At 46.0% G+C, this 24,632-nt stretch overlaps 1 protein-coding gene across 9 annotated transcripts in view; it reads right to left on the minus strand.

Annotated features, from left to right (window-relative positions):
* The window catches only part of ZBTB40 (zinc finger and BTB domain containing 40), a 69,206-nt gene that overhangs the window by 34,429 nt on the left and 10,145 nt on the right, over window positions 1-24,632 (minus strand). For 7 of the 9 annotated variants that reach the window (XM_084788260.1, XM_084788263.1, XM_084788259.1 and 4 more), the window contains exons 1-2: window positions 6,252-7,028; window positions 5,299-5,432 (exon numbers count right to left, since the gene is read on the minus strand). In XM_084788260.1, the coding sequence (XP_084644386.1) occupies window positions 5,299-5,432; window positions 6,252-6,999 (882 nt within the window). In that variant the 5' untranslated portion in view covers window positions 7,000-7,028. Of the gene's footprint in view, window positions 1-5,298; window positions 5,433-6,251; window positions 7,053-24,632 lie in introns of those variants that run through there. The other 2 variants (XM_084788261.1, XM_084788262.1) reach the window with 1 other exon arrangement.

The raw sequence follows: 24,632 nt of genomic DNA on the forward strand, positions 1-24,632 counted from the left end.
AGGAGAACAAATGCTACCAGGTCTTCAGCTCTGGGAGTCTTTCTAGGACATAAACTGAAAGTGAATCAGACAGCCCAGAAATCAATAGTGGAAAAGTTAGCTCCTTATTCTTAACAAAGATCGCTTTGCTATACACACAATTAATTAAAAGCAGGGACATGGCTGGAATAAAGGAGGAAGACAATTAAAAGTTATAGCACAAACTTAAGAAAGTATGGGCTGGCTTGAAGCTGGCTTTACTCAGTCAGGAGTAAAGCTTTCTCTTATGGTAGTGGCTGTTAGACTGGGACGGTCTGGCAGATGCTCCACATGCCAGCCCCAGAGACCCGTCAAGATCAGTAGCTTTGGAGATAAACCTATCAAGACACAGGACCCCAAGTTATTCCTGAACTCAGGCCAGGTCAACGGTAGACCTTGCATCTGTGTGTCTCAACCAGAACCCAGTGCCACTCACCAGTTGCAGCGGGCTGCAAATGTCAAACTTTTTAATGGTGTCAAGTTACATCGTAACAATTAGCCAATAACAAAACCCACAAAACATCCAAAACTCCTTGGGAGCTAAAGATGTACAAACAAGAAAAACAGCAACAACAAGAAAAGCCAAACTCTACAGTTGTACTAGAACTTAAAATATGCTGCTCTAGTGACCAGCTCTTGAAGGTGCTCATGACAGAAGCCTTACAGCAGGACTCCACCCAGGACCTGGCTACATTCGTGGAAGGATGTCTTCACCATGAGGTAATCTGTAGGGAGAGGGATCAGAGCTGCCTGGCTCAAGCCAGTTGCTCAGGAAACACTTCTTGAACGAAAGGAAGCAGAGTGAAACCTGGAAAAAATGGATAGTCTATGGCCTCTCAGGACACAGGGATCATGTCCTCTGCCCTCAATGTAGGAGTCTGGAGATCAGTAACTTTAGCAGTGCTTCTCAAAATGTGGTCCATGGGCACAGACACCAAGATGGCAGCCCACTGGGGAACTTGTTAAAGGCAGATTCCTAAGCTCTACTACAACCTAAGAACCAGCCTCTCGGAGGGACACATCTTAACAAACATTCCAGACCATTCAGAGCACATCCCTGTTCTGGTGAGACTGAGGACTTTGTCTGAGACCCCAGCCGGCAATTCAGGAAGCTACTTCCACTCAGGAGTTGATACCTCTCTGAACAATCAACTTTTCTGATAAATTAAGCCTAAGGCCACCATGGTCAGCTCACATGTTGGTGTAAAGCACAGAGCACTAGGACAGCACAGGGCACTCAGAGGCATAGAGGCTGTTTAGGCCAGTGAGCACTGAGGTAATTACAAGGCAATGCAGCAGTTGCTACCTACTGAGCTCCTGCTGAGTGCCTGGCCTTTAATGGAGAACACCATATAAATAATCCTAATTATGTCAAGATGACCCTAGATGGTACCTGGTGACATACCCACTTTATAAACTAAGAAACCAAGCCTTATAAAGACTAGGTTGCTCAAGGTCACAGGGAGGTAGTCAGGCCAGGCAAGTAAACTGTTAGCCTTGCAAGGGAGCATCACCCTGCAACAAGGAAAGAACATACAACAGCATGGATGGATCTCAGCCAAGTATGTTTAAGGAAACAGACCCCACCCCCATACTTCTAGAAAACACAAACTAATCTAAATTGACAGAAAGCTAACCAATGGTTACCTGGACCCTGGCCCAACAGGGGGCTAGATAACTCTGTGTGTGTGTGTGTGTGTGTGTGTGTGTGTGTGTGTGTGTGTGTGTTTGTGTGTTGGGGGATGGTTATAAGAGATTTGGCGACAGAATGTTTCTGAACATGCAACAGCAAGAAAATCAAAGCTTAACCAAATGGGCAATGGCTCTGCAGTATTTCCAGCGGTTCTGAAGGTACCGCGTGAACAGTTTGTTCTGCCCACAGGTGGCACGCCAGGCAGCGCCCCAAATGCTGCCTCAGGCACCTCAGCTCTGCGTCAAGATGAACTGCTTCTAGAAACTACAGGGATTCACTGCTCTCACCAAGTTCTCTGCTTACAGAGACATATGGTCTATGGAAAGCAAAGACCTTTCCTAGTTTCCTACCACAGGTCCGCAGCATGAGTGTTAAAGCAGTGCATTTTGGGTTGTACTGCACTAGAATGCTTAATTTTCAAATTGCTGTTTAAATTGCTGACTTGTATTTTATTAAAAAGAAAAAAAAGTTAAATGAACTTTGGCCTGGGATTAGGGCAGAATTTCACATCATTTCTGAATTGTACCATTTTGCCTGAAGCAGTGCTCTCTTGCATTCGAGACTGTGAGGCCCAACTCTGACAAAGCTAACAATGATCTCTGCATCTTGTAGTATCAAATATTCAGCCAAGATTTAATTCTTTACATAAAAATAGACATCTCTCTCATTAGTACGCAAATCTGCTTTTGTCTGTAATACATGATGAAAGTATATGTACACCAAAGAATTATTTTAAAATAAGTTTCTTGATGATTTACTGTCAGTAAATGTTGGATTTGCATATCTGTTTTATATGCCTGTATACCCGGGTCATACAAAATTTCTCAAGAAAAAAGGGGTTTAAGAAAAGGTTGAAGCAGCTTGACTTAGGGAATAAATGAAAGGAGGGATGGATTACCCATGGTGATTTGGGGTGCTGTATGTCCACCTTGAGTGTGAGAATGGCTTCTGGACATATATTAAAACTGTACCAAATTGTGTGTTTTAAGTGTGGTGTGCAGTGTACTGCAGCCAGGCAGGCCTCTAGAGCTGGCTGGGAGGAAGGCAAGCAGAAGAACCTGCTACAAGACAGCTCCCCAACCCTAGCCAACTCAGCAATTCACTCCGGCAGTGCTGGGGATCAAATGCAGGGCCCTGTGCTTACTAGGCAAGGCCTCTACTGTAAGCTACAGCCTCTGCCCTTATATTTAATTTACTCTTATGTTCTTAAAGGCTGTTTCCTTTTCTTTCTGAAGTCTAAAGCTGTATTATGGGCCATAGCAGTTTTAAATGCAGCCACCAAGTGATTTTTAAAGCTGGTACTCTGACCTCTAAACTCGAGGAAGAAATAACATAAGCCTGTAATGATCGCAGCAGGACTCAGGGTCCCTCTAAACACTGTTAAAGTTACTGCCATCAGAAGATTAGAACTAGAATTAGAAAGTAAAGAAAAAAAAAGGAAATGTTGAACAGACCCACATAAAAGATGTATTTTTTATAATTTATTTTACTTTTATTTGTTGAGTGTTCTGCCTGCACGCATGTATACATAGCGAGCATATTTGTGCATGAGGTGCCCACAGAAGCCAGAGTTACAGAGGGTTGTGAGCCTCCAAGTGGGTGATGAAACTGAACACAGGTCCTCAGCAATGATCTTAACAACTGGACCCATTTTTCTGGCTCCGGCAATGGACACTTTTAGGCACAGTGTCATCCAAAAAGGGCAAAGACACAATTCTTAATGCGATCATTGCTGATCTAAGGAATGCTGTTCCAAGGGAAGTGGAGAGCAGCCCTGAAGAGGCACGTCTAGAAGTTATCAAGGTAACAAAGCAATGGCAAAAATGATGGAGTAAGCTGTGAAGAGAACACGCAAGTGTAAAAAGTATAAAAGCGCAATGTCCTTCAGAGCAAACAGACAAACGGTGGCCAGGATTTACAACTTTAAACCACCAAGCCCCTCAGAGAGACATCAGGGTTCACCCAGCCTTGTAAAAAGCATTGCTCTCAAGGCAGCGATTTATGACAATGGCCAATTACTTAGTAATATGGTTAAAATCAATACTAAATCTTGATTTGTCTTCTACAAAGTAACTTACACCGAGCCAGGAAACAGTGAAGTGCTGGCAGACATTTACTGACAGGGATAGCAGTTTGCAGGCCTACAGCAGCAGAGAGCCCTCAGCTGCGCCCGCCTGCTGGAGCCCCCCTGCCCAGCTCTCAGCAGGGGAATCAGGGCTGACAGAGGAAGCAGGTGGGTTCCGAGTGCCTGTGCAGTGAGCCCTGTAGGGTCAGGTGTGCAGATCACAGGTGGGGATGGGTCTCAGTTGCCTTACTGAAAACAGAAAAGGGCAGCTAAGAAACAGCATGACAACCATCTGGCAGTTTCCTGTCAGGCGATTCCTAACGTAAACACACACGTATGGGTTGCTTCTGCCCTGCTGGAATCAGGACAACTCAGTGTGCAGCTCTCTAAAGTCAGAATCCAGGCCGAGGGCATACTTAGTGACAGAGTGTACCTACTGTACACACACAAGGAAGGCCCTGGGCTCTATCCTCAGCACTACACATGAAAGTCAGAATCCTTGGTTTGAGTTCCGGCTCTGAGTCTTTTTTTTTTTAATGTATTTATTATGTATACACTGTTCTGCTTGCATGTACAACTGCACGACTGAAGAGGCCATTAGATCACATTATAGATGGTTGAGAGCCACCACGTGGTTGATGGGAATTGAACGCAGAACCTTTTGGAAAGAGCAGTCAGTGCTCTTAACCTCTGCGACATCTCTCCAGCCTTGGCTGAGTCTTATGTGCTCTGTGGCTTTACCAAGCTCTATCACCTCTTTGTATTCTCAGCCACAAAAGAGAACAAAGAAGCAGACCTTAATTTCTGTGAAGACTAAATGAGATAAATTATGTATCAAGTTTAGCACAGCATTACTAAACATGTTTATCATTGCATTTTTAATGTCTGGAATGGCCACTGTATTCCTCTGAGATATCATTTGCTGTGGACACTCTTTGTATGTGTTCTGAGCATCAGTGTCTACCTCTCTGATTTAGGGTTATCTGAGACTACCTTCTGCTTCATTTTATCCTTAATGGTGTGATCAGTGAAGACTTATGGATCAAAACTGGTGATAATGTCTGGCATGGTGGTGCCCACCTTGAGAGTCAGAACAGGTGGATCTCTCTGAGTTGGAGGCCAGCCTGGTCTACAGCCAAGCTCCAGACCAACCATGGCTTCATAGTGAGACCCTGTCTCAAGGCAAAAACAGAAACAAAACTGGTGACAATCCAGGCATCATGGTGCACACCTGAAATTCCAGCACTTGGGAAGCTGAAGCAGGATATTCGAGGCCAGTCTGGGTTGTGGAACAAAGCCTTATTTCAAAACAAAACAGAAACAGACTCTCACACGATCAAGACACAACTTCCTCTTGAAGTATACTGCCTCACAGTCTTTCATGCCTGTCCTTTCAGGAAGGGAGGCAGGTCATATAATTTGGGAAAGTGAGACCCCAGGTGCCCTGCATTTTCCTATTTCCGGCCTGTGAGGGACACTGACATGGATTCCTGAGAGGCAAATGATGCTTAGAGGCACCTACCTCCTTCTGGGGGCCTTTAATCTCTGAGCATTCTTCCAGTCTTTTCAACATGTCCTGGGTGAACAGGATTGCATTTGAGAAGACACTTTCATGTTCTAGCAGGAAATGCAATTGGTCCTGCTTCCCCTCACACTCTAAAGAAGAGAATGAAACAAAACAGGGCTTTATTACTTGAAATGATGAAAAAGCAGTTCCAGCTGAGGAGAACCTTGGGTCTGAGATTGCCCATCTTGCACGTGAGGGATGAGCAGGACGCCAGTATCTTGAGGCCTTCTCCTCTACACATCATCTGGACATGCTGGTGGTCCTGGGCGGCTCTGGGAAGCAGGGCATTGCTGTCCTTTTTGTTTGCTTGCTTGTTGGTTTGTTTGTTTTATAAGACAGGGTTTCTCTTGTAGCCTTGGCTGTCCTGGACTCCCCTTGTAGACCAGGCTGGCCTCGAACTCACAGAGATCCGCCTAGCTCTGCCTCCCCAAGTGCTGGGATTACAGATGTGTACCACCATGCTCAGTTCAGACACTGCTGTCTTAGTATTGCCTCTGTGCTCTGTAGCTAGCTTCAACTTTCAATTCCAAAAAAACAAGACATTTACAAAGATTCCAGTGAGGGGCTGCAGTAAATTGTGATGTCCTATCTAATGGTGACCTCCAGCAAATTATCAGTGAAACAAACCATTTGTGGGGCATGGTGATGCATATCTGTGATCCCAGCACTTGGGAGCCAGAGGCAGAAGGATTGCCATGAGTTAGAGGTCAACCTCGTGAGCTCTACATGGTGCGTTCTGAGCCAGCTAGGGCTACACAGAGGGACTCAGTCTCAAAATAACAAATGACAACAAAACAAAGAATTTCAAAAACTAGAAACAACCAAATACTGAAATTGGCAATAAAAAAATATATTTTGATTAAATATAAATTTAAGTGACACAAAACACAAAATCAAACGGTTGTTACCTGCTTCTGTGCTGGCCTCCTTGGCCTCACTTGGGATCTGTCCAGCAGGGGAAGGGGAGCAAACTTGAGCAGTGTGGGGAGTCACCCCTGTGACCTCCGCAGCCACTGGAACCTCCTGGGCAGCGTGGGGAGTCACCCCTGTGACCTCCGCAGCCACTGGAACCTCCTGGGCAGCGGGAGGATCTGCACTTCTCTCTCCAGTAGCCACATGGATTACCTCCTGGGTCTTGGCTTTCTCATGGTCTGCTGGCACGGCAGACACTGCTAAGGAAGAAGAGGGTTCCCCAGTGCCTTCAGAGGAAAGGACTTCATCTTGAGGCTTCTCTGATCCCTTGCCACCTGCCTCTGAAGGCAGTACTGAAATGTCCCTCAGCACTTGGCCCTGGACAGAGCAGTTTACGAGGTTGGTCAGAAGGTTCTTACAGCTAACAGCCACGTCAAACATCTGCAGGCTATCTGCTAACGAGATGATCTTGGAGAAGTTGTGCTTGCCCACAGGTAGCTTGCCAGTGTATGTCATTTCTAGCAAGAGGGCAAACTCCTCAGGGCTCACCACTGATGCATCGATGGAGATGGCATCTGTGCTATCCAGCAGGGTTTTGAACAGGAGGCTGGCCGCCGCCAGGACTGGCTTATGGGCCCTGAAGTAGATGTTGCCGATGGAAATGGTACAATCACAGAAGCGCTGCTCCTTGCACAGGGTGTAGAGCTGCAGAAGAAGCTGCTGGCTGTAGTTGGGGAGTTCCATGGCGTGGCTCGACCTTCAACTCCTTTCCCTCTCCCTCCAGACTCCACCTAGCCCTAGAGAGACACACGAAGGACTAAATTAAACAAACAGGCATTCAGGAAAGGCCCAGTGAGAGATATACAACAAGACAAAAGGCAATCCACTCATTCATTCAGCAACGCTGTCGCTCAACAGGGAGGGGCAGGGCAGCAGGGCTCCTGAGTTAGCACTAATGACAATAATAGTTATGTGATTAGTTAGAGGCAGGAACCACACTTAGTGCCCTGCATGCATGTTCTCATGGTGACTCTAGAGGAGTCATCTTTCCTTCTCCATTCCACAGAGGAGCTGAGGGAAACCCAGCCAAGGAAAGGCTGGTCATCACTAGTGGGTCATCTTGGAGCTGTAACTGGCCTACTGTTAGCCACGTCTGCCTCCCAGGAGTGCTGGCCAGCAGGAGAGACAGACACAAAGACACGGACTCCAAATGCAGTGTCCCAGTAATCAAGCTGTCACAGCACAGGTTGTACGCATGTCATTTGGCTCGAGCCTCCACTGAGTCACTGGCCAGGCCTCCCTGCTCCCTTTGCTGGGCATTCCTCATCACGTCTCCAGCTCAAGCCCTCTCCTAACGCCTGGTTCCAACACCTGGTATATAAGCTTCTGGGTTCCCTCTCAATACTTCCAACTGGAACCTAAAAAGCTTCTGAAACTTTACGACTCTACATCTCCCTGCCACCTACCCCACCTATCTTAACTGTTCACGCCAAAACCCTGTAGTGGGGGCTGGAGAGATGCCTCAGCAGTTAAGAGCGCTGGCTGCTCTTCTTGAAGACCCAAGTTTGATTCCCAGCAGCTTTGTGGCAGCTCACAACTGTCTGTAATTCCAGTTCCAGGGGATCTAGAACCCTCTTTTGACCTTCAAGGCTACAAGGTAGCATGGACTACACAGGCATACATACAGGCCAAACACATACACATACCATAAAATAAAAATAGAAATAAAAAACAATAGTAACCTCTGATGCCTATGTTTCCTCATATACTAGATCCAATCCTTCAAACCCCACTGGCTCTACCTGCAATTATGTACAAATCCTAGCACCAATAAATAAATAAATAAATAAATAAATAAATAAATAAAAACAACAAAAAGCAAAACAAAAACCCCACAAATCCTAGCACCTCTCATTCCTGTATGGCCAGTCTAAGCACCAACCCCATTTATTGAGATGTCTGCAATAATCTCAGAGCTGATCTCCAGGCCTCTGCCCACCCTTCCTTCTATTCAATAGCCAGAGCGATCTACTTAGCGCACAGCCAGAGCCTGGCATTTCTTTGCACAACTGCCTTAGATAGCTTCAGAGTCAGATCAAAGTCAAGGCTCTTATAATGAACTGCACCGGCCTAACCTCCTCTACATCCTGCTGTCCGGCCTTCAGCTCTCAGCGCATGGCCCTCCTTGCTGACCTAGGAGCACACTTGCACACACCAGCCGTGGGTGCCAGGCTGCCTCTCTCACCTCCACCCGCCAACTGCTCAAGCGCTACACAGAAGGAAGACGAGTCATCTGAAATGCTTCAGAACCAGAAACCATTTCATCCTTTCTCTTTTGTTTTATGAGACAGTGTCTTTCTTTATGTAGTCCAAGCTGGTGTTCCTGCCTCTGATTCCCAAACTGAGATTATAGGAATACTGGTTTATAGGTGTATCCTCCCATTCCTGGCTACAAATCAGAAATGGCACCAACATGCTATCACAGATGACAGGTTCAACAGTCAACACTCAAGTGTACTAACAATACTATCTGTGTGTAATGACCTTCAGGCCAGTGTGCAAGAAACAAGAATGAATACTATGCTTATATTTAGGGCCTATCCTTAAGTCTCCATAGACAGATATTTAAAAATCCAATATATCCAGAATATTTCATGTCTAGAACAATTCCAGGTATGAACTCTTGGCCAATGTCACTGCCCTCATCTCATCCCGCCTAGTTTTTACCTATCACACGCATCACCCACAGGTGAGTGGTGCTGTGGCTGTGCCTCACCTGTCTCCTAGGTAACGCCTAAGCATTACCACCCTCTCTCAGTGGTTAAATGCTGCCTAGCACACACGTTACTGATGACTTGATAGAATAAAACACCAATCAGAGGGAAATATAATGATAAGGACTTACAATATGCACATAACAACAGAGTTTTGTTTTGAACAGAGGAATCCAACAGTTGGATAAAACTTGGAGGAAGACAGTTGACTGATGCGTGTGTGTGCATGATGGCTGTAAACTCATGTCTGTGAATGCAGACACCAGCCCAATTGGCTCCTGAGTGTCCAGATACAAACAAGGTGCACAGACATGCAGGCAAAACACTCACACACAGAGTAAACCTTAAAAGGTCATTTCCAAGAGACTGCAGAATTCTTTTCCACTTCTGGCCTTTCCACGTCTTTCCCATACCATGGCAGCTGACATTTGTTACTTCATATAATCTTTCAGTGTCCTCAAAGAGGGCTGTTGGGAGCATTTGGCCCTACCATTTGAGTACAGGCTATTTTAACATCTTTGTTATTAAAGGTTCACGGAGCTCTGTGGTGATACATGCCCGCAACCCCAGCAGCAAGGAGGCAGAGCATCACCCCAAGGCCACATATCAGTTGCCGGAAGAGCCAGGGCTGCACAACCGCCACAGAGGAGAAAAGCCCTGTGTGTTTCTAAATGCACGCACTCAGAGGGCTGAGTGTCTCCAAGTGACGGCGGCAGCAGCATGAATAGACAGCAGGGGAATTTGTATCCATCTCATGGGACTTAGAACAAGAGAAAAGTTTAAGAATGTAAGCATTGCCCATGGGATCTCGTGGTCAAACTATTTAATATTCTTATTAACAAGTACAAAGAAAAATAATAGTGTAAGTTAATGAATAAGCAGTGAGGGAGAGTAAAAAGAAATCAAATTATAGGATCTCTTTAAAAAGGGGGAAAGAGTAACAAGGATTTTTATTTATATGTATGTTATTTGTATGGATGTTTTGCCTGCATGTATGTAAGTGCATCACATGCCTACAGTGCCCACAAAGGCCAAAAGAGAGCGTTAGATCCTCTGGAACTGGAATTACAGACAGTTGTGAGCCACCACATGAGTGCTGGGAATTGAGCCCAGGTCCTTTGGAAGAGCAGCTAGCAATTACATAGTGAGTATACAGAGATTATTAATGTAGTAAACTTGATCGATAAAAGGAGAATGGAGGTAGTTATGGCCAAAAACATTCAAGGACAGGCAAAGACTACTTAATGAATGTATAAGCAGACAGTATTAAATGAAAACAATACTAAAACGGAACTGCTAATTTCAGAATCGACCTTTGGCAAAACAGCACACAAAGGTGATATAAAGTCATCTTTTCTATCACTACAGACAACACAGAAATGTTGGATAAAACCCACAAAAATTCTTTTAAAATACATAGTCAAGTTTTTTTTTTTTTTAAATCCCCAGGTGCCTGAAAATGAAAGAGACATCAAAATCAAAGCTAGAATAGTAAGTGAGAGTTGAGACCAATGGCCCCGTGGGGTTTCAAGCTCCTGTTCAGGCCTTGGACTTGAAGGACGCTGCAGTAATGCAGGCAAGATATGCGGCTTCCAGCAGGCGGAGGACAGGGAGCGAGAACTGAGACCCTGCATGAAGCCCAGGGCCCAGGCCCATCCCCAGATGCTAAAGCAGAGCTGAACGCCAGGAAGTTGCCAGCAGCCGCTAGTCATCTAGACCTGATGCAGAGAACCACACACAGGCCCGGGCCACACAGGCCCAGCAAGCATTCTGTGTCTTACAGGAATTCCAATCTGAGAAATTAACACAAAAACTTCTCTCTGGTATGCATCAGAAGAAACTGGGAAACTTTCATAACCCAAAGCAAAGAGACTCACACAGAGAAACAGAAAAACCCAGAAAGGATGCTTGCCACCACTGATCACGTGAAGAAGGCTGGGTGAGCGAGGCAACTGTATACAGGGTTAACAGAAGAAAGTTTCAGAGGGGACCTTTGAAGTGGGGGTAAGAAAAGACTTCTTAAAAGAAACAGGAGGGCTCATGCTTTGAGCGTATAGATATCAGCAGAACTCTCTACGCTGGTTCACAAATGCAAGATAACATCTGCAAAGTTTAAAGGCATCAAGAGATTTTTAACTAGAAAATATAGCAAATTCCTATAATCTTAGAGGAAAAAAAGGAATCTGCAGGGGATGCAATGGAAGTGACTCACAGGCAGCGAATAGAGCGGTTACAACTTACAAAATTTTGTTTTTCATTTTGTTTATCATTTTATTCTGGGACCAGCTAAGGAGGCAGATATGGCGCTTTCCGTCAGTGGTAGACTCTTAGTGATGAGAAGACTAAGGCCCAGAGAAGTTGCTCAGTTTCTTCAAGGTCAAATAGACACATGTAGCAGACCTAGGTTCAGGGTATCACTGGTGGTTACGCAGTCCATACTGCTCTGGGAAGGTGATCTGGTACAGAGTTCAGGAGTCAGGGAGTGCACACAAGCCTTGCGGGGCAGGAAGCATTCTCCTGTGTACACACACAGGCCCATCAGAAAAACAGCACTTATGCTAGGCGTGCTGGCGCATGCCTGTAATCCCAGCACTCCAGAGACAGAGGCAGGCAGATCACTGTGAGTTCAAGACCAGCCTGGTCTACAAGCGAGTCCAGGACAGCCAAGGCTACACAGAGAAACTTTGTCTCAAGAAACCAAAAAAAAAAAAAAAAAAAGAAAACAGCACTCACTGAACAGTCTGTGGTAGTAGAGCAACATGAGGTATTTGAAATATCTGTGCCTGAGAGAATAGTTAAGCAGAAACGGAAGGTATATACTACAGAAGCCAGGCCACCAGACATAGGCACATCTTCAATATCCAGTAGTGAAAATAAAAACGAAACCAAGAGGATGAGACATAGCAGGTAATGCCATGAACACAGATTACAAACACATCAAAGGATGCTAAGTATCAATCAAGACCACACACAACACACACACACACACACACACACACACACACACACACGGGAACTAGTCACAGAAATCCATTCATTGCTGAACAGACTAGACTGTGCTGAAGAGAAAGGTACAAGAAGAGAAGCTGGAAACAACTGCTCACAGCAGACAGTCAAATTTTAAAAAGACAAAAAACAGGAAAAGAAAGCTAAAGCTGTAGAAGAAGCAGAAACTCTTGACAGGCATCTGACAGGCACCCGAGAGATGAACACACAGGAAAACACACCATTTCTGAGAGTTTTCTAACATTAAAGACAGGGCTGGGAAGATGGCTCAGTGCATGCTATCCAAGCATGGGGATCTGAGTCTGAGTCCCCAGCATCATGTAAAAGCTGGGCATGGCTGTGTGTACCTATGATGTCATGGTTAAGAGAAAGGCACAGACAGGCAAGTGCTGTTAGGCTGGCCCAAATAGTAAGCTCCTGTCTCAAGGGAATATGTCAGTGAGTGATGGAGCAGGACACCCACAACACTCCTCAGCTTCTGCCACACTTCTAAGAACATGCAAAATATAAGCAACCCCCTACAATAGATTATAGATACATGTCTTTAGAATGAAAATTTCAAAATATCAATTAACACAGAAAAAGAATTAAAACAAACAAAAAAGCATCATGAGAACGGCAGACACAATACTGACTCCCCTCATAGCAATAGAGCGGCAGACAAGTTACTGGCTTCCTTCCCATTTGCAGCAGTGGCGTCAGAAGAGATGGAGGAGCAGTGTTCTCACCTCCAGGGATATGCCTATAAAGTAAGCCTGCACAAGATGATAAAGCGCCATCTGAGATGAGCCTCAAAGTGTGAGACTAGGAGACCATGAGTGACAGAGCCGCTATGAGAGGGAAAATGAACCAGAGAGAAGAGACAAAGTGAGAGAAACAGCAGCAGCAAAGAAATCACAAAGCTCCCTGCTCAGCTAAAATAAGAAACATTAGGAGTGTTGAGAACCAGGATCTCCTCTGTTGGTGAAAATACACACTATGTGAGAAACCGCACAATTTCTTCCGACGAAGGAGAGGCTCGTGTCTACACAACATCATGGATGCATTTTAATGAAACTGCCAGGGAAAGCAGACACCGAAGAGCACCTAGACAGACGGTCCTGCAAACAGGGCACAGAAGCAGGTAAAGCTGAACATACGATAAAAATCAGGTAGTGACGTCAGACAGCTGCTGCTGGGTGCAGAAAGAGACAAGATGAGAAATGTGGGGAAACAGGCAGAATGGAGATGCTCTCCACCCTTATGGACAGCAGCAGTTCTTACTGCTTTCTCTTTTAGAGTGGCATGTATGGAAGCCAGGCCATAAACCCTACACAACCAAGTACTCTACTACTGAATTATCTCACCACCTACCCCATGTCTTGTGTTTTAGGAGCAAATCTGTCAAAAATTATCAAATACAGGCTGGGCGTGGCGGTGCATGCTTTTAATTCTAGCATTCATGAGGCAAAAAAAAAAAAAAAGCAGGTGGATTTCTGTGAGTTTAAGGCTAGCTTGGTTTACAAAAGCAACCCTGTCTGTCTCTCTCTGGGCCTCCCTAAAATTTGTCAAATATAGAACACTAATGGCCCCTGTCCCTACAGGCATTGCAGATGTGATTGCTGTGTCACATGTGCATCAGTAGGTGGCAGAGAGGAGAGAGACTATGTCTACACTGAACTCAGTGTTCTGACCTGTGAACATATGAAAAGGTTAGTAGCCTAACATTCTCTGAAAAAAGCAAGCCTGAGATGACCACCATTCCGGCACCAGGGGCCCAGTCAGGGAACTAGCCTACCACTAGTTCCATGCCACACAGGCCCAGACAAACTCCCAGGGCAGGAAGCCAGCTGGAGATGAACCCCGCCTGGGGCCAGAGTGAGCCTGAGACAGAGGACCCCTGCATGGGGCTATGCAGGCAGACCAGGTGAGGAACAAGCCCAAGACAACCACCAGCCAGGCTCCATGGAGCCTGGACAGGGAGCTAGCCTGAGATGATCATGAGCCCGGCGCTGCACAGGCCTGGGAGGACAAACCATGCCCAAGATGAGCCTGCCTGGTGCCATAATGCACAAGCCGGGCTTAGCACTCCAAAGACCACTCCTGAGATGACCCTAGATACTCAGAGACCCTGAGCACCACCAAGATGAGCAAGTAAGTGGTGGAAAATGAAAGAGAAAGAGAAAAACAAAGGATGTGGGCACAATAAAAAGAGGCAGAACTGGAGACTTGAGGGTAGTGAGGAAGAGCCTGATGTGAGTAGCTGGTGATGCCACTAGGACCATGATGGCATCCTGGCCCGTGCTGCCCCTGGGGGACACATTTGGGTCTATGGCCCTGCAGCAGCAGGGGCTTGTTACCACCAAAGGCCAGGCAACTGTCCCTGGTCTGGGCTGCTGCCCGGGAATATGTTCATGTCTGATTGCTGAGCAGAAGTGGCCCCAGCCCTTGCCTGGCCATTGTGGGAGAGCTGGCCCTGAGAACATGAGAGCAGAAGCGCTATCCCTGTCCCTCACCTGCTGCAGAACTTGGGAGAGGGGACCCTGCGCCTCACAAGGGCAGCACAGTAGAGCTGACCCAGATGGCCTGGGTGCAGGTAAGCTAGCCCTAAGGGTATGGGGGGGCGTGGAGGAGGGGCAAAGCTGGCTCTGCCCCTTGTCAGCGGCAGCACTGGATGGGCAGAAGAGCTCGCCCTAGTGGTGTAGGTACAGAAGAGCTGGCGATCTGACAAGCTCAGATACCTCTCAGGCCCAGATCTAGGGCTTTGACTTGGCCCACCCCAATATCTACCCCATCCATGAACTGCTGGAGCATGTGAAGGTCCTACAGATCCAAAACTACAGGATCTCCATGACACAGGGCCACAACACGATATCTGAGAGGAGTACCTGTGAGGTTCCAGTATTGGTAAGTATAGCAGAAGCCAGGGTCCTCTGACCAGACCAATGACTCACTGCAATGAACATTTGCAAGCAAAGAAGTGTGGACAAAAGGGTAAACTGTGGAACACACTGAGACACACTACAGCTTCCACAATGAGATTTCCCCTCCTCTGTTATGGGGGAGCTTGCAAAAGGTGGAGGGCAGGTACAGGGGTGGGGGGAGGTGAGTGGAACTGAGGTGCATGAAGTAAAATTCACTAAGAACCAATAAAAAATAAAAAAAGAAAGGAAGGAAGAAGGGAAGGAAGGAGAGTATGAGGGAAGGGTCCACTCCCAGTGGCCTGCAAGCCTGCTAATATCTAAGTAGCCACTAAGGGAGTTCAAAGGGGCTCTCAAGGCCCGTGCTCCTCAGGGATGCTGGAGGTGATGGGGTCACATGGTCATGGGGATAATGGGTGACTAGCTAGTGGGATCCGGCTGAGACCTGGCCTTGGCTGGTCTCTGCCCCTCCGCCCCTGGAGTCTGCCCCTTTCTTCACCACCACTCCCTCAGAGAAAGACGTGTGTGTGTGTGTGTGTGTGTGTGTGTGTGTGTGTGTGTGTGTGTGTGTGTGTGTGTGTGTGTAAGAGAGAGAGAGAGAGAGAGAGAGAGAGAGAGAGAGAGATGACTGATGGTGCACACCCGAAATCTAATCTACTTGGAGGGCTGAGGCAGGAGAACTCTGACTTCAAGACCAGTCTGGACACAGTGAGAGCCCATTTCTAAAAACAAGTCAAGCTGCTGCTGTGGAGGTATGTGGTCTCAGACACCAGCCAGCTGACTCTTGGAATTAGAAATCAGCAGGTGGAATGAGAGAATGAGAGACTCATTTTCTATCAGTCAGAAAATGCCCCAAAGATTCTGCCTGTTAAGCATACATGGTAACAGGTATGAACATAAGGAAACAGGAGCCAGGGCTGGGAGCAGTTCAGTATAGGGTAGTCCCTTGTTGACATGCAGGAGACCCTTAGTCTGATCCCTAACAATAGACACAAAGAAAGTTTACAAGGCAGAGGTATAAAAAGCATTTACAAATCAGATGTATAAAAAGAATAAGGAAAATACAGTTAATCCAGTAGTGAATGAAGGAAAAGGCAAGGCAAGTGTAGTAAACAGAAACAAACTCAGATGGAAATAATAAATCCGTACGTATTAGTAATCACAATAATTAGACAACAATTTTCTTGTCAAGAAGTAGGGACTCTGCTTGCACTATTAAAAAGTATATTGCAGGGCTGGGTGTGGTGGCGCTCGCCATTAATCCCAGCACTCGGGAGGCAGAGGAAGGTGGATCACTGTGAGTTCGAGGCCAGCCTGGTCTACAAAGCCAGTCCAGGACAGTCAAGGCTACACAGGGAAACTCTGTCTCGAAAAAACAAACAAACAAACCAAAACTATATTGCATGTGTGCATGCATGCATGTGTCTCTGTGTGTGCTTGCACTTATAGTACCGTGTGTGTGTATGTGTGTGTGTGTGTGTGTGTGTGTATACACTTAAAATCGTGCCATGTGTAGTAAGCATTAACGAATTAGCTATGTTTACCACCAAGAGAGGCTGTGAAGTCTAAATCATTTAGAAACTAGCCTTCTGACTTAAGCATCTGTCTTTAAAGAAACAAACTATAAAATCTTTGCACAGTACTTTCTGCCACAGAATTCTGTTACTAAGTAAATGTGTGTGATGAGCCCAGCCCTGCAGCTGTGGCTGGGGTGGGGTTGGGGGGATGCTACAGAAAGTCTAGAAGCTAAGCTACACTAGCCACAGCTTCCAATATGCTTTCCTGTTTCACCTAACTCCCCTTGCAGGGGAGTCCCATGGAGAGAGAATAGAACACTACAGTGGTTTGGGAGTTAAAGAAACTTACAACCGAGCACTAAGTGTTGAAATCTCTGTCTTGAAGATTGACACAGGAGCAACATAAAGTATGTTATGAAGCACTTGCAGAAATTGCTAGGCTGGGGGAAATCGTCAAAGGTCCCATGGGGAAAACGTTTAAGCAACAAGAAAGAACTCCAGAAAGAAGGATACTCCTCAAAGGAGTACTATTAAAGCCTCAAGAAAAGGCAATACTGACTCAGAATAAAGACGCCAGACAGAAGGAACTTAATTGGCTGAACCAAGTGCTGTATAATGACCCAAAACACAAATGGGAATTTCAACACAAAGTAGAAAACTAGGCCAGCTTTCTAAAAGGGGCACAAAGAATATTTATTTATTTAAATTTCTATCCTGACTCCTTCCAAAAAGGATTTGGAAGTCTCGAGGTTCCTTACATTACAAAGAACACAGGAGGAAACCAGAGAAAGTAAGTGGGAGCTAAGTCACAGTTTGGAGGGAAGGTGACATCTCTTTAAAGAACAAGGAAGAAAATAACACTGCAGATTACAAGGTCCAGACACACTGTGGAATTGAAAACTTCTGTCCTCCACAGCTGCTGGCAAGTTCCCTATGACAGCACCAGTGAAGGCATTTGCTGCCACTACCAGAGAGTGGAGCACCAGATCTCCTGATTTATTTTCCCACGAGTCTCAGGGCAGCAACCCACACACCAGCATTTACTCAGCATGCTGCTAGTTGCTGTGTGGGAGCCAAAGGGTCCACCCAGCACTGACATACCTGAAAACAGAACTCTAAATGGGCTCAGTCTGAAAGAGACCAGAGAGAGGAAGGGAGGGAGACAACTCGGGCATGGCCTGTCCTCTGAGCAGTAAAGAAAGAGAAAAGATTACAAGCTGTAATTGTCACTTAGGAGTGGCCTCAACAGTCAAGGGCAACAGTCAAGCGCTCTAGCCAGAGGAGACAATTGGGCCCATTTCTTGAAAGGACCCCATGGCACTGTACCAGGCACCCGTGACAAAGGTCTCTGATACACCATGATACCAGTGCAGTGGGCATGGCCAGATATGGAGTAGAGGAAAGAGCGCTTGTGTTTTGAGGATGGAGCCTCTAGAATAGGCAGAAGACAACTGAGTCACAGCATTTGGAGTGAGAGGTGGGATGGGTGGATCCAGGCCAGGGACCAGCAGCCAAGGCAGATGGTCAGACATCCTACTCACATAGTCTAGCAGTAAGCAGCTGCAGGTTCCCAACGATGGGTTTCTATTGCAGGAGAGAAGACCTAGTCTAATTCTTGGTCAAGGACTGTCAATTTGGCTAATTCTAATTCTACCTCCATTGTCTCTGGTGATAATCCCCGTCTCCTCTGCACTCTCGCCTTCTGTCTCACTGCCTGGGGTCTGTGACAGCCAGAGAGCTCGAGAGCCCTTTTGGTTGCTTTTGTGGCACAGGAGTTCATTACTTTATCTGTCACGTACTGCTGTCACGCGACCAGATGACCTTAGTCCAATCTCCTCCTTTTCAAGGGAGGCAACTGAGGTCCTGAGAGGCTGAGCTGCTCTCTGATCCTAGTCTGCCTTAACCCTGTGGCTATTTAGTACCTCACAAACAAGCAGAGCTCAGTGAATAGCTGGCTCTCTCAACATAATTACAGCAAAGATCACACACTCAGAGACAAGAAATGGGGGATTGCTCCACACGAAAAGATGATTTAAAATGTAAGGTATCGGAGGAATCAGCCAAGTTAAAAGAGAAGCCCTGGCAATTATTTCTGGGAATGTGAGGAGAATTGGTGGGGTTAGAAAAGGGTGACTGTAGCTTTCAGCAGGCCTGGGTCTCTCAAGTTCCAAAGCAGCTGTCATTTGGTATCTTTTCTGACACCAAGTGCCTGGTAGGCAGAGCTCCAGTGTAAGGAACACAGTCTTCCTATGCTACTAGAGGGTCACGGCTGTATCTCTAAAGTGTTAATGTTACCATCACCAACAACTCTGCCCCAAATGCTAGTCTTCTTTAGTTGGAGCAACACCTCAATGGGCCAGTGGTCTTTCCTGAGGCAAACTCTGGTCACTGGGAACTTTAAGCACCCAGAATAGCTCCAGAGACTCCACCATGGAACGGTCTAAGTGCTGACTCGAGCATAGCATGCACCTCCGGGGATCTGGGAGGCTACATAGCTTGCTTGCGTACTGAGATTTACAACTCACAATCCCATTCACCCTTGTGTACAGATGCAAACTAAGGCACAGAGATATTAAATGCTTTGTAAATGGACCAAACAGCTAGTAAAGGGCTAAGCCCTGCTTATGTTTCAATATGCAAACCATGTTTATGTGCTCTACAATGCAAGGCTGCACAGGATGCTAAGGCTTAGCCACCCTCTCCAGCTGCAGGTAATTCTCCTACTAACTGAGCTGTCAACCTTTGGCTACTTAACAGAAGCACTGTGGCCTCTCCTTGAGGAGACTGGTCAGGGAAGCAACCATATCTACTGCCCAGCAGCTCAGGAGACCATGTTTTTCTCTTCCTTTTCACTTTCCAGTTCCTCCTTTTGTGAGGTTCTAGGGATCAAGCTAAAGGCTTTCTAGGTGCTAACTAAACAAATGTTGTACCACTGAGCAACAATCCCAATGTTTGGTTTCTTAAAACAGGTTCTTGCTATACAACCCAGGCTGGCCTCTCCAGTGCCACTATGTCTTCTAAATCACCAACGCATGCCTCCTGTCAGCACTGACAGCCTGGTCTTTCTTTTCCGTATTCTACCAGTTGAACTAGGATGCCACTTATCAAAGAACCACTAATAGCCACCATATGATGTACCACGCTACCCTTTTAAGCACCTCTTGAGCAGTTTAATGCCAACAACCCAGTAAGGCATTAAACTCCATCTACAATAAAGCCTTGGCAGTGAAGATGTTAAGTAGCAGCTCAAGGACACAGGGAAGTGAACGCTGGCAGCGAATGCCTCATCCATCTGTCTGATTTGAAACTTGAGCCCTCCCATCCACTGGAGCAGCTTCCCAGGCTTTAATGTGCCCAAGAATCACACAGGGATCCTGTCAAAGGAAGTTCTAGCAGGAGGCCCGAAATTCTGCACTTCTAATAGCTCCAGGTAACACAGATGCTTCAGAGTAGCCAGGTACTGTCTGCCATGGCCTAACTTCAAGTCACATTTGTTCATATCTAACTATTTTCAAATATGTTAAAGCTACACTTCATGTCTACAAAGTTACAAGTCATCTGCACATCCCTCCCCTTTGCACTGCCCCTAGTCAAACCAAAGACAGCTACAACACACAACACCACAGTGTCTCTGGGAATAAATCTACAGAATACAGAGGGCCGGGTATGTATGTATGTATGTATGTATGTATGTATGTATGTATCTATCTATCTATCTATCTATCTATCTCCAGGTGTCAGGCAAATAGTTCCATAGCAAACCCAAGTGCCTCTGTCCTGCATTCCAACAACTTGGTCTTCCAAGAACCTCCAGCCTCCCTGGCTGCTGTCAATCTAACTAGACCCAACAGGACTCACTTTCAGGACAAGCTGCTCTTTACTTAGGGGGAAAAAGTGGTCACGGGAACCCGGCTAGGCCTCTAAAGGGCCACAGATGGCACACACAAGCCATAAATATATGCAGAACTGAGTACAGATCTTGGCTCATGCCACTATACCTGACCTTCTGTGACATTTTCTTTCTAAACACAATGCATCTGTCTTCCTCCACACAACTCTGTTTCTCAGCAGCCTCCTTGCCAGACCATGAGAGCTGTCTGCAATAGCACTCAAGGCCATTACTCTCTTTTGCGGTGTCAAAAATTAAAACTGCAATATTGCCTTGGAATTGGGCAATATTGGGAAGGCTTCAAAGGACCTAACCCCAACCCCTCTATACTCAGCTCCATGTTACTCAGCAGAACACATTTCTAATCAGAGACCTGTAAAGGAATTTTAATCCAGCAACATGGTTGCTCTGCCAAGGGATCACATCCAAAGACCTAGGTCTATGTGATCTGGCTGGAATACAGACACGCCCTTAGTACATACCTTTAATCCCTCTGGTTTGAATACACATTCTTAATCCCTCTGGCTGGAATACAGACAGCACACATCTTTAATCCCTCTGGCTGGAATTTAGTATACACCTTTAATCCCAAACAATAACATCTAATTGAGGGGCAGAGAATGTGACAAATCAAAGATTTGACAGAATGAGTCAGAGATAGGATACACCTAACTCTCTCAAGAACAAAAAGGAAAGAGAAGCTGAGAGAGAGAGAGAGAGAGAGAGAGAGAGAGAGAGAGAGAGAGAGAGAGAGAGAGAGAGAAGAAGAAGAAGAAGAAGAAGAAGAAGAAGAAGAAGAAGAAGAAGAAGAAGAAGAAGAAGAAGAAGAAAGTGTTAGTGGAGAAGCAGAACACAGTTGAGTTTGGTGCAGAATTATTAACTGGTGTAGGAGGGCCTTCTCACTCTGGACAGTAGCAGTCCCCAGGCAACTGATTCTGGGCTACATACAAGGAGGCTAAGGACAAGCCTGTGTGCAAGCCAGCAAGCAGTGCTCCTCCATGGTTTCTTCTTTCAAGTATCTGTACCCAAAAACTAAAGTTTTTTAGTTCCTCCACTATTTTCTCTCAATGACAACCATGGTGTGTAAGCTGAAGGGAACCCTCTACTCCTTAGTTGCTTTTGGCCGTGTGTTTTATTTCAGCAACAGAGAGGAGACTAGACCGTATGGATTAGGGGCTGAGCTCAAGTCAGCAGACTTACTCAGTATGTGCCTTTCTCCACTAAGCTATCCTCCAAGTTCCTGGCTCCCTGTTCTCACTCAAAGCCTTGGTTTCTCTGGTTGCCAGGGCTTCCGGGCTCCCCAAGCTTCTCCCAAGAGAGATGAAGTGCTAGCCAGCCTGATGGGAATGCCCCCATTTGAGAAGCCTTGTTCTTCCTGCACTGAAGCTATGTATCTAGGAAAGTGCTGCTGGCACAGGCCAGCTAGCTAGCTGCCAAGAAACTTTCCCAGATGGCTTGAACTTAATTTACCAAAAGGTCTGACTTGGCTATCAGCCTTGAAGATACATAAAACTTATCCTTGCAAAGTCTCTCAGTTGGCTGGACTTGAGATACATAAATAACTCATTATAAATCATAGAATCAATCCGTAACGTGAGCTATGCTATTCTTTGCAGTTATCTGTGAAAAGATGCAAGTGGCCAGAGCAGAAAGCCCTTTACAAATCACAGAAGAGAGCAAAAGGAAGTCGGCTCTATGGAACCAATGTTCAGAGAAAGCCACATAAATCACCTTGGTCATTAAAGTAAATTCAGCAGGCAAGTTTTAGGATCAAGGTGCAATGCCAACTGTCAGTGTGTCCTGTTTCTTTTGCCACTGAGGTCTCGTACTGTTCTGCAGCCTGGTCTCTCCGGTGACAGGTGCATGCAGGGCCCTGCTGAGCACTGGCCATGAGCTGAAGGTTTGATGGCTCGATCAGAATGCAAGGTGGCCCCACACTGACTTTGCCAAAGCCTTTCTTTTACTCTGAGCATCTATCTGCAGCAGACTAGATCTCTCTGTCTTCCAAGTTGCCCAAGCCCAAGAAAGCCCCAACTTACTTCAAATTCACCTTCATCCTGTTCCCTTCCGTGCCACCAAGCACACACTGGCTGCCACAGACCCATCCCTCATTCCCTTCCTGTTCCACTCCGGCCCACCCCTCCCTGGCTTTCTCAGCACACCTCCCTCATTTATTACTCAGCCGACCTTCCTACCATTCATCACTGGATTAAAACTTAGAAAATACACCAGCGTGGTGGTGCAAGCCTTTAATCCCAGCAGGCGGATCGCTGTGAGTTCAAGGCCAGCCTGGTCTACAAAGCAAGTCCAGGACAACCAAGGCTACACAGAGAAAACCTGTCTCGACAAACAAACAAACCAAAAAACCCAAAACCTTAGAAAATAAATTCATCAATGTGCACCACCATGAAATGATCCTTTCTAAGAAGGTGATGAGAGCTGGGTATGGTGGTACCCGTAAGCTCAGCACACAGAAGGCAGAAGGGCGGTACGTCAGATGCCAGCATGGGCTACCCAGCAGGATCCTGTCAAACACTAAGATATATAAATCAGAAAACTGCAATTAAATTATGCTTAGAGACTATGTGATTCAACTGTAGTCATCTATGAATGAAGAGACAGACAGAAATAAAGTGGCCTGCCGAGGTCATTCATGTATCTAACCCACACATATATACATAAAGATAAATCTTTAAACTATTTTTAAAATGTAGAGAGAGAGAGAGAGAGAGAGAGAGAGAGAGAGAGAGAGAGAGAGAGAGCGAGCGTGTGTCCCAGGGGCTAGGGGTATAGCTCAGTGCTTGCCTAATATGCCTGAAGCCCTGCGTTCTAGCCCCAGCACCATATTACCAAGTATGGTGGTACATGCCTATAAACATAAACCTAGAACCCAAGAAGTAGAGGTGGGAGGACCAGAGGTTTACAGGTGTCCTTGGATATACAGTTTGGGGTTAGTCTGAAATACATGAGGCTCTGTCTTTAAAGAAAAAAAATTTAAAACTTTAGAAACCCAGCTAAGCCTGTGTGGATGGCTTCAAAGCCAGGGTCTTCACTAGCACAGTTCACTCACCAAACATTTACACTCTGCTATGTACCAACCTTAGAAATCAAGACACTCTGCCAGAGAGAAATTTCCTTATGTGCAGGGTGGGGTTTAAGCTCACATGTGCAGGGAAAGAGAGGTCACAAATTCCCTTTATTACCCACAGATGCCCAACTGCATCTTTGGGGTGGGGGCAAGGGAGTGTTCACTCTCCCTAGGTGTGGCTTAGTAGTCAAACCAAACTACACAAGTGTGGAATGAATCCCAATTGTAAAACAAACTGTGTTACAAATTATGGGATCTGGCTGAAAAAAATGGCTCAGAGGTTAAGAGCACTGGCTGTTCTTCCAAAGGTCTTGAGTTCAATTCCCAGCAACTACAAGGTGGCTCTCAACCATCTATAATGAGATCTGGTGCCCTCTTCTGGCTTGGAGGCAGAATATTGGATACATAATAAATAAACAAATTATGGAATCTATGTGGGGCTCAATTTCCTCACTTCCCCAACAATGTTACTACAACGGAAGCTCTGGCTGTCAAGAGCACAGTAAGTGCCTAACGAACCAAGCGGCGGCTAATCACCCACACCACCACCTCAAGGAAACAGAGACTGGATCAAACAGGGCTGGAGAGACTGCTCAGTGCTTAAGAGCACATCTGTTCTTCCAGAATATAGCGGCTCACAACTGCCTGTGACTCCAGTTCCAGGGGATCTGATGGCTCTGGCTCCATGAGTATCTGCACAGATACACACCAACCCACACATATATACATAATTAAAAATAAATCTTTAAACTACTTTTAAAATGTTAAAAGAACATTAAAGATCACTGGAAAGGCTGGCTTCCACAACTCAGGGCTGGGAGCAGACATATGACTCCTCTCCTACACTAACAAGCACCCTAGGCAACTAATTGCCTTTCCCAGATTCTTTCAATTTCTAATGAAACTCTTCTTGGGGTTACAAGATACAATGAAGCAAAAACATCAAAATAGCACAGCAAACTGCTCGTAGCCTCTCACCGTCTGACTAATTCATAGAAACAAGCGATTCTGCAAGGCCATTACAACAGAAGGAGGCTCTGCAGGACTTAGGTGCCTTTCTGGGCACGCTGCTCTGATCCAGTTCATCCAAGATTACTCTTCACAGACTCCACAGCAAAATCCCCTGAGCAGCACAGCCGCCTAATGAGCGGCTGGGGATTGTGACTGCATTATCCTTAATGCCAACTTTCCCATCTTGCAGTC

Source organism: Acomys minous (assembly GCF_964271855.1).
Source record: "Acomys minous genome assembly, chromosome: 6".
Classification (NCBI taxonomy): domain Eukaryota; kingdom Metazoa; phylum Chordata; class Mammalia; order Rodentia; family Muridae; genus Acomys; species Acomys minous.